Here is a 15,959-nt window from a genome sequence, read left to right as displayed (position 1 = left end):
CCACCCTTTACCCACCAGGCGCCATCACCGTGATTCGAACCCAAGACCCTCAGATTGAAAGTCCAACGCTTTAACCAATCGGCTATGGCGCCCGTCCACAGAAACACTCCACTTCCTTGGCCACAGTGCAGTCCCAGCAACCAGCAGTCCACAGTCAGTGATGCCTTCCACAAAAAGTCAGCAACAAATCACACAAACAAGAACAAGCATGGGGTACAGGACACACACACACACACACACACACACACACACACACACATACAGACAAAGAGACACACACACACACACACACACACACACACAGACAAAGACACACACACACACACACACACACACACACACACACACACAGACAAACACACACACACACACACACACACACACACACACACACAGACAGAGAGACACACACACACACACACACACACACACATACACACACACAAACACACACACACACACACACACACACAGACAAACACACACACACACACACACACACACACACACAAACAGACACACACACACACACACACACACACACACAAACAGACACACACACACACACACACACACACACACAAACAGACACACACAGACATACACACACACACACACACACACACAAACAGACACACACAGACATACACACACACACACACACACACAGACAAACACACACACACACACAGAGACACAGAAACAGACACACACACACACAAACACACACACACACACACACACACAGACAAACACACACACACACAGAGACACACACGCACACACAGACAGACACACAGACACACACACACACACACACACACACACACACACAAACACACACACGCACAGAGACAAACAGACAGACAGACAGACACACACACACACACACACACACACAGACAAACAGACAGACACACACACAAACACACACACACACACACACACACACAGACACACACACACACACACACAGACAAGACTGGTGGTTCCTCGCCCCAACACAGGAAAGAGTGGTGGTTCTATATTTGCTGCCCCACACGCCACAGAGGGTGTACTGGACAGTCAGTAAGTCATCAGAACGGGCCAAAACCCCATTTGAAGGGGATTGTGAACTACAATAAGTATACCATATTTTGCATTTAAAAGAAATCGCAAATACAAATGCATGCGATATTAACATACATATTATGATATTATAATGCTACCACTCGCTTTCGCCTCACCCTTGATACCATTACTGTAATAGTTGACATAATTGATGCTGTTGCTATGTTACAACTGGTCCAGGCTATTTATTATTAATGTCATCCTGAATCATCATGATTACTGCAATCATTAATGTGTAAACATTGACTGATTGAATGATTGGACAAGGTTTTTTTTGTTTGTTTTTTTTTGGGTTGTTTTTCTGTATTTGTTGATGTTATTGTTGTTGTTACTGGTTTGTTTTGTCTTGTTTTGTTCCTTTTTGTTTTGTTTTGGTTTTGTCTTTCTCTCTGTAGTGGAGGATGCTACTGTTTGTTTTATATTGTTTGTTTCATACTATTCTCTGTATTGTATACATGTTTTTGGAAAATTTTTAAAAAGTTAAAAAAAAACAAATACAAATACATGCGAGTCCTGCCTCCCATATACACACACACTCACGTTATACAGTTAGTAAATAAGCAAGCAAGCAAGTCACAGAAAACAAACCTGATGATCTCTCCATTGGGTCGGGAGGGTGGTTCCCAGGCCAAGGTGATGGCCGTGCTGTTGACGCCCCCACTCACCACCGTTAGCGGTTCCAGGCCGGCCGGTCGGGCCGCCCCCGTACGGGCCTCAACGCTGCTGCTGTTGGTGCAGCCACCCCCTGTGCAGGCCTCCACGCTGACCTGGTAGGGGGTGTAGGGGGCCAGGGGGGTAGCCTCCCCTGCCGTCAGCTGCAGGGACAGTCCTGACGCTTGCTGCGAGTGACATGTCAGCACAGGAAGGGAAATCAGAAAGATCGGAAAACAAACAAATAAAAAGACTGAAAGATAATTTTTTTTTTTTTAAAAAAGAAGAAAAGAATAAACACAAAGGAGCACACATCATTCACATTAGAACCCTCCTAACTTGTCAAAAGCAACAGTGTTCATTTTGACATGTAGATCAGCAATATCTATCTATATAGATATATATGTGTGTGTATGTGTATATATATATATATATATATACAGATCTCTCTCTCTCTCTCTCTCTCTCTCTCTCTCTCTCTATATATATATATATATATATATATATATATATATATATATATACATACATACATATGTATATACCAGGAACCTGTGGGAAGGGAAATGACCACTGATAAGGGAGCAAACTTCTGGAAGTTTAGTCACTGAGACAACAAACCAAGGTCCTGCGTGCAGTACGCACTCAGTGCACATAAAAGAAATGACAAAAAGCAACATATGGGTTGTCCGCGGGAAACATTCTGTGGAAAAATGGAAAAAATCCACATTGGTTGTTTAAACAGATACCCATGGAGACAGAAAACACAGAAGAAAAGGGTGGAAGTGCTCTGTGCTCAGGCACTTTCCAAGGGAAAGCACAAACACTGCCGATATAACTTGTGCCTTGAAAGCCTTTCAGTTCGGTTTTGTTTCTGTTTTGTTTTGTATGTTTTGTTCGTCGCTGTAACAACAGACTGACCAGTTTATTCACTTTCTTCTTTAAACAGGCTGGAGCAAATTTGACACACCACTGGCTGCCGACGGGCGCCATAGCCGAATGGTTAAAGCGTTGGACTTTCGATCTGAGGGTCCCGGGTTCGAATCACGGTGACGGCGCCTGGTGGGTAAAGGGTGGAGATTTTTACGATCTCCCAGGTCAACACATGTGCAGACCTGCCAGTGCCTGAACCCCCTTCGTGTGTATACGCAAGCATAAGATCAAATACGCACGTTAAAGATCCTGTAATCCATGTCAGTGTTTGGTGGGTTATGGAAACAAGAACATACCCAGCATGCACACCCCCAAAAGCGGAGTATGGCTGCCTACATGGCGGGGTAAAAACGGTCATACACGTAAAAACCCACTCGCGTATATACGAGTGAACGTGGGAGTTGAAGCCCACGAACAAAGAAGAAGAAGAACCACTGGCTGCCGGAAAAAGAGGGCGCTAGCCAGCGGGACCAAGGGGAGGTTACTTACTTCCGTGAGGTTATCGGCCGTAGTTTCGTTTTCTCCGCATAGGCGGATAGTAGTTTGTACAGGACAGGAATGTCAGACCCCTGCCGGAGTCTGCACTAGTTGGGTCACGGTTAAGTATGTGTAATTAAAAACGGAACTGTACCAATCATTTATCTGATTTAACCCATTCAACCCTGCGGAGTCTCCAGCCTCCGCTGGCTTCCAGACCGATGGGGGAAAAAAAACACAAAGAAAATGTAATGTTTTTCCTCCAAATTACATGTGGACACATCGAAAAAATAGAAGTTATTTCCTTTTTTTTTCTTTTTTTTTGAAGTTTATGCATACGCTGGAATATGAACAGTTTTAATGGGACAAATTTTGACGCCAAGTGCAATGCTCAGGCACAGGACTCAACAAGTCAACCTTCTTTCAGCCAACACCACTTGAATACTCTTAGGTCTGTTGTTGTGACATTAGTGACATTGGGTTTATCTGGGACACAGGGGGCTAAGGTGTTCCATCCCCCTTACCACAATGCCATTGACAAGGACACTATAGAGGTGTTCCATCCCAATTACCACAGTGTGGACGCTACAGAGGTGTTCCATCCCAATTACCACAGTGTGGACGCTATAGAGGTGTTCCATCCCACTTACCACAATGCCACAATGCCACTATAGAGGTGTTCCATCCCCCTTACCACAATGCCATTGACAAGGACACTATAGAGGTGTTCCATCCCAATTACCACAGTGTGAGGACGCTACAGAGGTGTTCCATCCCACTTACCAGTGTGAGGACGCTATAGAGGTGTTCCATCCCACTTACCACAGTGTGAGGACGCTATAGAGGTGTTCCATCCCACTTACCACAGTGTGAGGATGCTATAGAGGTGTTCCATCCCACTTACCACAGTGTGAGGACGCTATAGAGGTGTTCCATCCCACTTACCACAGTGTGAGGATGCTATAGAGGTGTTCCATCCCACTTACCACAGTGTGAGGACGCTATAGAGGTGTTCCATCCCAATTACCACAGTGTGAGGATGCTACAGAGGTGTTCCATCCCACTTACCACAGTGTGAGGACGCTATAGAGGTGTTCCATCCCAATTACCACAGTGTGAGGACGCTATAGAGGTGTTCCATCCCAATTACCAGTGTGAGGATGCTATTAAGGTGTTCCATTCCACTTACCACAGTGTGAGAATGCACACCCCCGAAAACAGAGTATGGCTGCCTACATGGCGGGGTAAAGAAACAAAACAGTCATACAATTAAAATGTTACGTGTCTGTGTGTATGTGTGCGTGGCTGAACACCTGATTGAATGACACAGGAAACGAATGATGAGCCCCCAATGGAGCTTGGTCTCTGACCAAGGGTAGGTGCTATAGAGGTATCCATATCATGTTCCATCCCACTTACCACAGTGCCATTGACACGGACACTGTAGAGGCGAATCACACCGTTTGGCTGCTGAGGTGGCGTTACTGTCACCGTGATGGTGGTGGCTGACGTGCTCTGTGACAAGACACATTGCCTAAAAGGACATTTTGATAATGAAACAACTAATACTGCTACTTCTAACAATAGTAACAATGCAGATTGATGCTTACCTCCCAGACAGGGAGCTCATGGCGTTTACAATTAAAGTTATATACACACAAGTATGTGGAGTGATGGCCTAGAGGTAACGCGTCCGCCTAGGAAGCGAGAGAATCTGAGCGCGCTGGTTAGAATCACGGTTCAGCCGCTGATATTTTCTCCCCCTCCACTAGACCTTGAGTGGAGGTCTGGACGCAAGTCATTCGGATGAGACGATAAACCAAGGTCCCGTGTGCAGCATGCACTTCGCACATGTAAAAGAACCCACGGCAACAAAAGGGTTGTTCCTGGCAAAATTCTGTAGAAAAATCCACATCGATAGGAAAAACAAATAAAACTGCATGCAGGAAAAAATACAAAAAAATGGGTGGCGCTGTAGTGTAGCGATGCGCTCTCCCTGGGGAGAGCAGCCCGAGTTTCACACAGAGAAATCTGTTGTGATAAAAAGAAATACAAATACAAATACAAAAATACAATCAAGCACGATAAACCACAGACAAACCAGCATATGCACATACACTGCACAAACAAATACACACACACTGCCATCTGAGTTCTGGAAGCGTAACAGTCAGTAAGATGGAAGGCAGAACAGAAGAGGTGTGTTCTGAGAGACTTTTTAAACTGTATTCAAATCTTATTCAAATGTCTTGACAGAAAACAGGCTTTAATGTGCATATCTGAAATCAAGAAACAAACAAGTCTTACATGTCACCTGGTTCTGAGTTTCTGAATTCATTAGTCACACACACACACACACACACACACACACACACACACACACACACACACACACACATCACACAGAGAAACAAACTACTTGTACACTTTATACACACATGCACCAAAGCTGCGCACAATGAATAACTGAACTAAACTGGTGGTCTATACCCACACATACTGAACACACTCAACTGTGTATTGTGGCATTGTGCCGTAGCAGCTATCACAATGACAACAATAATACTGAGGCAGAGGAAAGAGTTGGGAAACCGGACAGAAACAATAAAGCAGGTGATCCCAACACTCAAAATTCTGTAGAAAAATCCACATCGATAGGAAAAACAAATAAAACTGCATGCAGGAAAAAAATACAAAAAAATGGGTGGCGCTGTAGTATAGCGACGTGCTCTCCCTGGGGAGAGCAGCCCGAGTTTCACACAGAGAAATCTGTTGTGATAAAAAGAAATACAAATACAAATACAAAATACAATCAAGCTCGATAAACCACAGACAAACCAGCATATGCACATACACTGCACAAACAAATACAAATATCAAACACACACATTGCCATCTGAGTTCTGGAAGCGTAACAGTCAGTAAGATGGAAGGCAGAACAGAAGAGGTGTGTTCTGAGAGACTTTTTAAACTGTATTCAAATCTTATTCAAATGTCTTGACAGAAAACAGGCTTTAATGTGCATATCTGAAATCAAGAAACAAACAAGTCTTACATGTCACCTGGTTCTGAGTTTCTGAATTCATTAGTCACACACACACACACACACACACACACACATCACACACAGAAACAAACTACTTGTACACTTTATACACACATGCACCAAAGCTGCGCACAATGAATAACTGAACTAAACTGATGGTCTATACCCACACATACTGAACACACTCAACTGTGTATTGTGGCATCGCGCCGTAGCAACTATCACAATGACAACAATAATACTGAGGCAGAGGAAAGAGTTGGGAAACCGGACAGAAACAATAAAGCAGGTGATCCCAACACTCCCCCCCTAGCCCCTCCTCACCCCCCTTCCCCCCCCCCCCCCCCCCCCCTGACCCACCACAATGACGGGAGGGTCGACAAAGGTGGGAGGTCCCTGCCGCGTGGTGACGTCGGCCCAGGGGCTGTTGGCCTGGCCGGCGCTGTTGATGGCCATCACCATGTACTGGTAGCTCCGGAACGGCAGCAGTGCCTCATCCCTGTCTGTGTACTCCATGGCTGTTCCATTGTACACTGTCACGGCACTGCCGTAACTGTTGCCTGGAACACAGCAGTGCTCTTCATTGACTTCATTGTGCTGTGCTGTGTTGTGCTGTGCTGTGTTGTACTGTACTGTGTTGTACTGTACTGTATTGTACTGTACTGTGCTGTGTTGTACTGTGCTGTGTTGTACTGTACTGTGTTGTGTTGTACTGTACTGTGTTGTACTGTACTGTGCTGTGTTGTACTGTGCTGTTTCAGTTTCAGTTTCAGTTGCTCAAGGAGGCGTCACTGCGCTCGGACAAACCATATACGCTACACCACATCTGCCAAGCAGATGCCTGACCAGCAGCGTAACCCAACGCGCTTAGTCAGGCCTTGAGAAAAAAAAAAAAAAAAAAAAAAAAAAAAGGGGGGGGGGGAATAAATAATAGATAAGCTTACATAAATAAATAAATAAATAAATAAATAATAATTATAATATAGAAAAAGGTAGTAGTAATAATAATAGTAATACTAATAAAATGATAATAATAAAAAATAAATAAATAAATAAATAAGACAACAATGGTGATAATTAAGCGAATGAATGTAAAATATGACGACACACATTCACACATACACCCACACATGCATAACAGAAATGCACCAAACATGCAGTTTCACAGATATGAAAGTACAGTCAAATACATATAAACGTACATGAGCTCCAACACACACACACACACACACACACACATTACCTTGCACCTCCTCCAACCCCCTCCTCCACACACTCATTTCTAGCCTACGTATCGCAGCTTCCACGGCACACACACACACACACACACACACGCACGCAAACACACACTCACAGAGATGAACACTTACTTGTACAAGCACACACATATACGCCCATATCTCCCACCCCCAACCCCCACACATATATACAAAGATATATATATATATATATATATATATATATATATATATATATATATATATATATATATATATATATATACACACACACACACACATCCGTACACAGATCTCTCCTGACACTTGTGTACACTTACACTCTCGCGCATTCACAAACGCACTCAAAAACACAGACCCACACATCCACACAAACACACACATCCACACACGCACACGCACAGAGGCTGCCAAGAGGGATGGGAAAAGATCTCTGATGCCAAGAACGTGGCGTCTAGTGTGTTGCTCAGTCTATTGTATTTGGAAAGGCCCACAGAGACTCTGTTCCGTTTTGAAGAAATTTGCGCAATGTTGGTTTGGAAATGATGCCGATATTTGTTTGATTTGCAAAGCATCGTGCTCTACCTTTCATGTTAGACTTTCGGCCGCTCCCTCTCTCTGCTGTGTTGTACTGTACTGTGTTGTACTGTACTGTACTGTGTTGTACTGCACTGTGTTGTACTGTACTGTGTTGTACTGTACTGTGTTGTACTGTACTGTACTGTGTTGTACTGTACTGTGTTGTACTGTACTGTGTTGTACTGTGCTGTGTTGTACTGTACTGTGTTGTACTGTACTGTGTTGTACTGTACTGTGTTGTACTGTACTGTGTTGTACTGTACTGTACTGTGTTGTACTGTACTGTGTTGTACTGTGCTGTGTTGTGTTGTACTGTACTGTGTTGTACTGTACTGTGCTGTGTTGTACTGTGCTGTGTTGTACTGCACTGTGTTGTACTGTGCTGTATTGTACTGTGCTGTGTTGTACTGTACTGTATTGTACTGTACTGTGTTGTACTGTGCTGTGTTGTACTGTACTGTGCTGTGTTGTACTGTACTGTATTGTACTGTACTGTGCTGTGTTGTACTGTGCTGTGTTGTACTGTACTGTGCTGTGTTGTACTGTACTGCACTGTGTTGTACTGTGCGGTGTTGTGCTGTACTGTGTTGTACTGTACTGTGCTGTGTTGTACTGTACTGTGCTGTGTTGTACTGTGCTGTGTTGTACTGTACTGTGCTGTGTTGTACTGTGCTGTGTTGTACTGTACTGTGCTGTGTTGTACTGTGCTGTGTTGTACTGTACTGTACTGTACTGTACTGTACTGTGCTGTGTTGTACTGTGCTGTGTTGTACTGTACTGTGCTGTGTTGTACTGTGCTGTGCTGTGTTGTACTGTGCTGTGCTGTACTGTACTGTGCTGTGTTGTACTGTGCTGTGTTGTACTGTGCTGTGTTGTGTTGTACTGTGCTGTGTTGTACTGTGCTGTGTTGTACTGTGCTGTGTTGTACTGTACTGTGCTGTGTTGTACTGTGCTGTGTTGTACTGTACTGTACTGTATTGTACTGTACCGTGCTGTGTTGTGTTGTACTGCACTGTGCTGTACTGTGCTGTGTTGTACTGTACTGTGTTGTACTGTACTGTGCTGTGTTGTTCTGTGTTGTACTGTGTTGCGTTGTACTGTACTGTGCTGTGTTGCACTCGACTGTGCTGTGTTGTATTGTACTGTGCTGTGTTGTACTGTACTGTACTGTACTGTACTGTACTGTACTGTGCTGTGTTGTACTGTGCTGTGTTGCACTGTGCTGTGCTGTGGTGTACTGTGCTGTGTTGTACTGTACTGTGCTGTGTTGTACTGTGCTGTGTTGTACTGTACTGTGCTGTGTTGTACTGTGCTGTGTTGTACTGTACTGTGTTGTACTGTGCTGTGTTGTACTGTACTGTGCTGTGTTGTACTGTGCTGTGTTGTACTGCACTGTACTGTGTATTTCACTGTATTGTATTCCATTGTATTGTACTGTACTGTTCTGTATTGAATTGCACTGCACTGTACCATGTACTGTATTGTATTGTATTGCATTGTATTACATTGTAGTGTGTTGTATTGTACTGCATTGTACTGTACTGCTCTGTAGTGTACTGTATTGAACTGTACTACTATTCTGTCACACCAGATGGCTGTGCGTATCATTCGAGCTGCTCTCCCCTGCTCTCCCCAGGAAGAGCGTGTCACTGCAGTGAGAGCTGTACCACCCCTTTTCCACCTGCCAACAAGTGTATTGTTTTCCTATCAAAGTGTTGTTGTTTTTCTCTGGGGACAAGCCTTTTGTTGCCGTGGGTTTTTATGGTCAGAACCCCTTGATACAAACTGCAGGGAGTTCTTTCCCCACAAGAAGGGTGTTGATTCTGAACAGCAGCCACAAAATGACCATGAGGGGTATTCACAGCTAGCCCAGAATGACCCCAGGGAAAAACCCAGCAGGGGGTGGGAGCAGTTTGAGGGTGTTGCACTGACATGAATCATTATCTAATCAATCAATCAAAAACATTTTATTAATCCACATGGAAATTAACTAATGCTATCACAGGCTCGTTGTAAACATCAACATAAAGTGATCATGTGCACCATAAAAGGAGATTAAAACTAGTCAAAATAAGAATTCACAACGGCTGATGATAGACTAAAACAAACCACACACACATACACATCCACACACAAATGTTAAGACAATAAGATACTGCACAACAATATATACAAATAAAAACATCCAACAAATAAATTATATAGAAGTAAAATGCACACACACACACACACACACACACACACACACACACACACGTTAAGACAATAACATCTTGCACAACACACAAGTGTCACAGGACTGACCAGCCTGGCTGACAGTGACAGTCCTTCGCTGCAGCCTGTAGTGGAGAACCACACCGTTGGGTCGGGCCGGGGGCTGCCAGGTGGCTCGCACAGCATCGTGAGCTCCCAAGGCATCAGCCAGCGCCATCAGCGAGGGTTCCCCCAGCTGCTCGGGGGGCGCCTCCAGGGTTCGCGTGCTGGTGGGGAGGCTGAGTTCGCACCCCCGCTCAGTGCAGGCCTGCAGGCGAAACGTGTAGGGGGTAAAGAAACTCAGACCTGACACCACGCAGCTGCGCTGGTCGCTGGGCCCGGTGCACACCACAGTGTTGGCCAGGTACAGTGTGTAGTTGACGATCTGTCCGTTGGGTTGCAGGGGGGGTAACCAGCTGGCCTGGACGGAGGTGGAGGAGGGGGTGAGGGTGGGAGGGTCCAGACCGCTGGGGGAGGTGGAGTAGGTGCGCCCCTTGGAAGGGGGGCTCTCCACGCTGCCCTTCCTGTTCCTGGCAATAATGGTGTATGTGTACTCCTCCCCTGGCTGCAGCTCGTAGTCTGTGTACACCGTCACCAGCACTCCGTCAGGGGTTATGCTGTCCGTGAAAATCAGATTCCCGTCTCGTCTCACGTCATAAGAGGATATGACGCCGTTGGGCTGTGTGGGGGCTGACCAAGACACCTCAATGGCTGAAGAGCTGACGACACGCAGCAAAGGAGCGTCCATGTCTGTGGGCGGGGAGTCTTCTGGCCGGCCCGTGATGCGGTCACTGTCGGTGCAGCCGCCCTGAGTGCAGGCCGTGAGGAAGAAGGTGTACTGCTGGTACGGTACCAGGCTGTCCACAGTGTGCTCCATGTCCAGCCCTTCATACACCACTGCGTCGTCCATGCTCAGCCGGTACCGTAGTATTTCTCCGTTGCTCATCTCCGGAGCTGACCAGTTGGCTCGTATGGCGGAGGGACTGAGGGGGGTCAGCATGGGGGGACTGACGGAGAGAGGGGCATCCTCCCTCGTCCTGATCACCTTTGGATCGCTGCTGGTGCACCCTCCCCCTGAACACACCGTGAGCGTGAAGCTGTACCACGTGAAGGCCTGCAGCTCCCTGAACATGTAGTACAGAGGCCCATCAGGGGGCAGGCTGAGAGGGATGGAGGAGTTCTGCTGGAGGCGGTAGCTCTGCAACACCCCGTTGGGGCTGACTGGGGGGGACCAGGTCACATTGAGCCAGTTGACGTTGCCCTCCACGTAGGACACGTCAGGGGGCGTCACTCCCTCTGGGGCTGCCTGCTTGGTCTGGATGGTCTGCCAGGGACTGTCTGTGAAGCCCTGCGAGTTCGATGCTCGCACCTTGTATTCATACTGTGTGTAGGGCTCCAGGGCCGTGTCGTTGTACTCGTACGAGTCCTGGTCCGTGTCCAGGGTTCGAAACACCAGCTCTCCGGGCAGACCCGAGTCCTCTGCTTGTCGCCTGCGTCGTAACGGGGTGGACCTTCTGTACACCTCATACGACAGGATCTTACCGTTGGCGTTGAGGGGTCGTGACCACCGGATCACAGCACTGTCTGCCATCACCGTGCCAACAGTGGGAATGGGTAGTGCCTCGGGAGGCACCTCAGCAGTGTAAAACGATTCCTCTTTACCCACAGTACAGCCTACGATGGTGCATGCCTCTTGTCTGACAAAGTACTCTGTGTATGGCTGCAGCCTCTGGAAAAGATACAAGCGACTCACTCCTTTATAGATGGCGTTTTGTTGATCCGACCTTTCATATATCCTGTAGGTGGTGATGACACCGTTGGGTTTGCTGGGGGGGTCCCAGGTCAGCACCACAGCTTTGCCAGAGTCGATTTTCTCCACAGAAAAGGGCTGGAGGCCTGAGGGTGATGCTTGCTCTGTGGAGACAGGGACCTTGGCACTGACTGCACTCCCCTTGGTGTTAACCGCCTCCAGCCACAGCTGGTACTGTGAGTGGGGCTGCAGGCCACTGACCGACGTATCCGTCGTGTTGCCGTCAACCGTCACTATGCCCTCCGCTGCGGACTCCACACCTACCAGCTGGTAATAGACATTGTACGTGGAGATGACTCCGTTGGGCTGCAGGGGTGGGGTCCACTCCAGAGCCACACTGTAGGCCCCAGTCCTCGTCACAGAGGGCACTTCCAGACCAGCAGGTGGCGCTGGAAGTGTTCTGACGCTGGCGTACTTGATACCGGTGCTGCCTTTAGAGTTGAAGGCCATGACGCCGTACTGGTACACAGAGTATGGCTTCAGGTCCGGCCCCGAGTGGATGTAGCGGTGAGTATCACCAGACACCTGGTTGATCAAAATGTCACTGTCCGCCGATCCGCCGGTGCGCTGAAAGATGCGGAAGTACCGGATGATCCCATTAGGACTGGTCGGGTCATCCCACTCAATCCTGACACCATCAGAAGCGATAGCGGCGAGGCGGGGAGCGGCCTGCCCCTCAGGGGGGGCCTCCCAGGTGGTGACGTTAACAACGCCGCTGGTCCCACACCCATTGGACTCGCCCTCCAGACATGCCTGCAGCCGTACTTTGTACACCGTGAACGGCTTGAGTCCTGACAGGGTGACCGACAACGCCGTCCCCACTCCCGTTTTCATCTCCGTTTCCTCACCGACGTTCAGCAACACGCGGTACTGACCGATGGGGCCCTCTGTGGAGTTCACGGGGTCCCAGAAGACCTTGATCTCTGTGGCGCTCTCCACGGTGACCGTGTGGGGGGGAGGCACCTGCAGGGGTGTTCTGAGCGGCATGATGAGGGATGAGGATGGGCTGTCCGTGCGACCCCCGTTGGTGCTGACCCCCAGCACGAAGGCGTACGTCCTGCCAGGGATCAGGTTCTCCACACGGGCAGAGAGTTCACTTCCATTGTACACGGTGCGCTGACCGCCCACGTCCGACAGGAAGAGGGTGTAGGCCCTCAGCTGACCGTTGAGCTTGTCTGGGGCTTTCCAGAACACATCCACTGTCGTGGCTGACATCACCACCACTGTGGGCGTGTCCACACCTGTCAGCACACACATCCCGCAACACCCACTGTAGAACATTGACACAGATTATGTCTGAAGCTGTCAGGTTTCCACTGACTTTCATTCACAACAATCTTTGTTCCCCTCTTTCCCCGCACACTACAAGGCCTTCAGTGGTGTACAGTCCTTGATGTCCTGCATGCCACAAGGCGTAATGAGCACTTCATAAGTAAGTATGTATGTATGTGCGTAAGTATGCAAGTAGATACACAAATAAGTATGCAAGTAGATACGCAAATAAGTATGCAAGTAGTATGCAAGTAAGAAAGTACGTAAGTGAGTAAGTGAGTGAGTAAGAAAGAAAACAAGTACATATATAAGTACGTAAGTAAGTTAGCAAGTACATATGTAAGTAAGCACGCACGTAAGTTTGTAAGTCAGTCAGTCAGTAAGTAAGCAAGCAAGTATGTAAGTAAGTAAGGTTAATGGCCCACCTTGAGGCGTTCCCTCTGCAGTGGTGACGTTGACGTCAGGACTGTAGGCACAGCCCACAGCGGTACACACCTCCACATACACTGTGTACAGGGTGTAGGGTTCAAGTCCTGCACACACACACCATTGTTCTTTACAACAACTTTAAAGTTCTGTGTGTGAGTGTGTGTGTGTGTGTGTGTGTGTGTGTGCGTGAGAGAGAGAGAGAGAGAGTGTGTGTGCGCGCATGCGCATGTGCGCGCGCAAGTGTGTGCGCATGTGTGTCTATGCATGTCTATAGTGAGTGTGTGTGTGTGTGTGTGTGTGTGTGTATGCCTGTATGTGGTATATGTGTGTGTGTGTATGGTGTGTGTGTGTATGTGTGTATGACTGTATATGCCTGCATGTGATGTGTGTGTGCGTGTGTACATACATGCATGCATGACAATAACGATTCCAAAAAGCACACCTTCCACGCGGATGTCCTGTGGGGTCGTGACAGAGGGTTTCTCCGGTCTCTGGGTGATGTGCACAGTGTAGTGGGTTACCTCCCCGTTGGGCCGACCCGGCGCCTGGATGCTCACCTGCAGGATGGTGGGGCCCAGCACCCTCACCCCCGGGGCCGGCACCTCCTCCGGCACTCCCTGGGCACTGGCCACCTGTACCTGAGAGACATGGCATCATCATGGTCACACTACCTGTACCTGACATGTCATCATCATGGTCACACACCTGTACCTGACATGTCAACATCATGGTCACACACCTGTACCTGACATGTCATCATCATGGTCACACTACCTGTACCTGACATGTCATCATCATGGTCACACTACCTGTACCTGACATGTCAACATCATGGTCACACTACCTGTACCTGACAGACATGTCATCATCATGGTCACACTACCTGTACCTGAAAGACATGTCATCATCATGGTCACACTACCTGTACCTGAAAGACATGTCATCATCACAGTCACACTACCTGTACCTGACAGACATGTCATCATCATGGTCACACTACCTGTACCTGACATGTCATCATCATGGTCACACACCTGTACCTGACAGACATGTCATCATCATGGTCACACTACCTGTACCTGACATGTCATCATCATGGTCACACTACCTGTACCTGAAAGACATGTCATCATCACGGTCACACTACCTGTACCTGACAGACATGTCATCATCATGGTCACACTACCTGTACCTGACATGTCATCATCATGGTCACACACCTGTACCTGACAGACATGTCATCATCATGGTCACACTACCTGTACCTGACATGTCATCATCATGGTCACACTACCTGTACCTGACATGTCATCATCATGGTCACACTACCTGTACCTGACAGACATGTCATCATCATGGTCACACACCTGTACCTGACATGTCATCATCATGGTCACACTACCTGTACCTGACATGTCATCATCATGGTCACACTACCTGTACCTGACATGTCATCATCATGGTCACACTACCTGTACCTGACATGTCATCATCATGGTCACACACCTGTACCTGACATGTCATCATCATGGTCACACTACCTGTACCTGACATGTCATCATCATGGTCACACTACCTGTACCTGACAGAGACATGTCATTGTCATGGTCACACTACCTGTACCTGACATGTCATCATCATGGTCACACTACCTGTACCTGACATGTCATCATCATGGTCACACTACCTGTACCTGACATGTCATCATCATGGTCACACTACCTGTACCTGACAGACATGTCAACATCATGGTCACACTACCTGTACCTGACATGTCATCATCATGGTCACACTACCTGTACCTGACAGACATGTCATCATCATGGTCACACTACCTGTACCTGACAGACATGTCATCATCACGGTCACACTACCTGTACCTGAAAGACATGTCATCATCACGGTCACACTACCTGTACCTGACAGACATGTCAACATCATGGTCACACACCTGTACCTGACAGACATGGCATCATCATGGTCACACTACCTGTACCTGACATGTCATCATCATGGTCACACTACCTGTACCTGACAGACATGTCATCATAATGGTCACACACCTGTACCTGACAGACATGTCATCATAATGGTCACACACCTGTGCCTGACACACACACACATGTCAGTGTCATCACCACACACCTGCATCTCACAGACA

The 15,959-nt window shown here is 47.5% G+C and overlaps 1 protein-coding gene across 1 annotated transcript in view; it reads right to left on the bottom strand.

The window, feature by feature from the left end:
• The window catches only part of LOC143296012 (usherin-like), a 168,276-nt gene that overhangs the window by 11,566 nt on the left and 140,751 nt on the right, over positions 1-15,959 (bottom strand). Inside the window, exons 60-65 of the mRNA XM_076607750.1 lie at positions 14,241-14,436; positions 13,795-13,902; positions 10,339-13,338; positions 6,578-6,777; positions 4,591-4,686; positions 1,699-1,949 (exon numbers count right to left, since the gene is read on the bottom strand). Coding sequence (XP_076463865.1) covers positions 1,699-1,949; positions 4,591-4,686; positions 6,578-6,777; positions 10,339-13,338; positions 13,795-13,902; positions 14,241-14,436 — 3,851 coding nt within the window. The remainder of the gene's footprint in view (positions 1-1,698; positions 1,950-4,590; positions 4,687-6,577; positions 6,778-10,338; positions 13,339-13,794; positions 13,903-14,240; positions 14,437-15,959) is intronic.

Source organism: Babylonia areolata, chromosome 21 (genome assembly GCF_041734735.1).
Source record: "Babylonia areolata isolate BAREFJ2019XMU chromosome 21, ASM4173473v1, whole genome shotgun sequence".
In the NCBI taxonomy this organism is placed as follows: Eukaryota; Metazoa; Mollusca; class Gastropoda; order Neogastropoda; family Buccinidae; genus Babylonia; species Babylonia areolata.
Note: the sequence above shows the minus strand (reverse complement) of the source record. Positions and strands in the feature narration are given on the sequence as shown.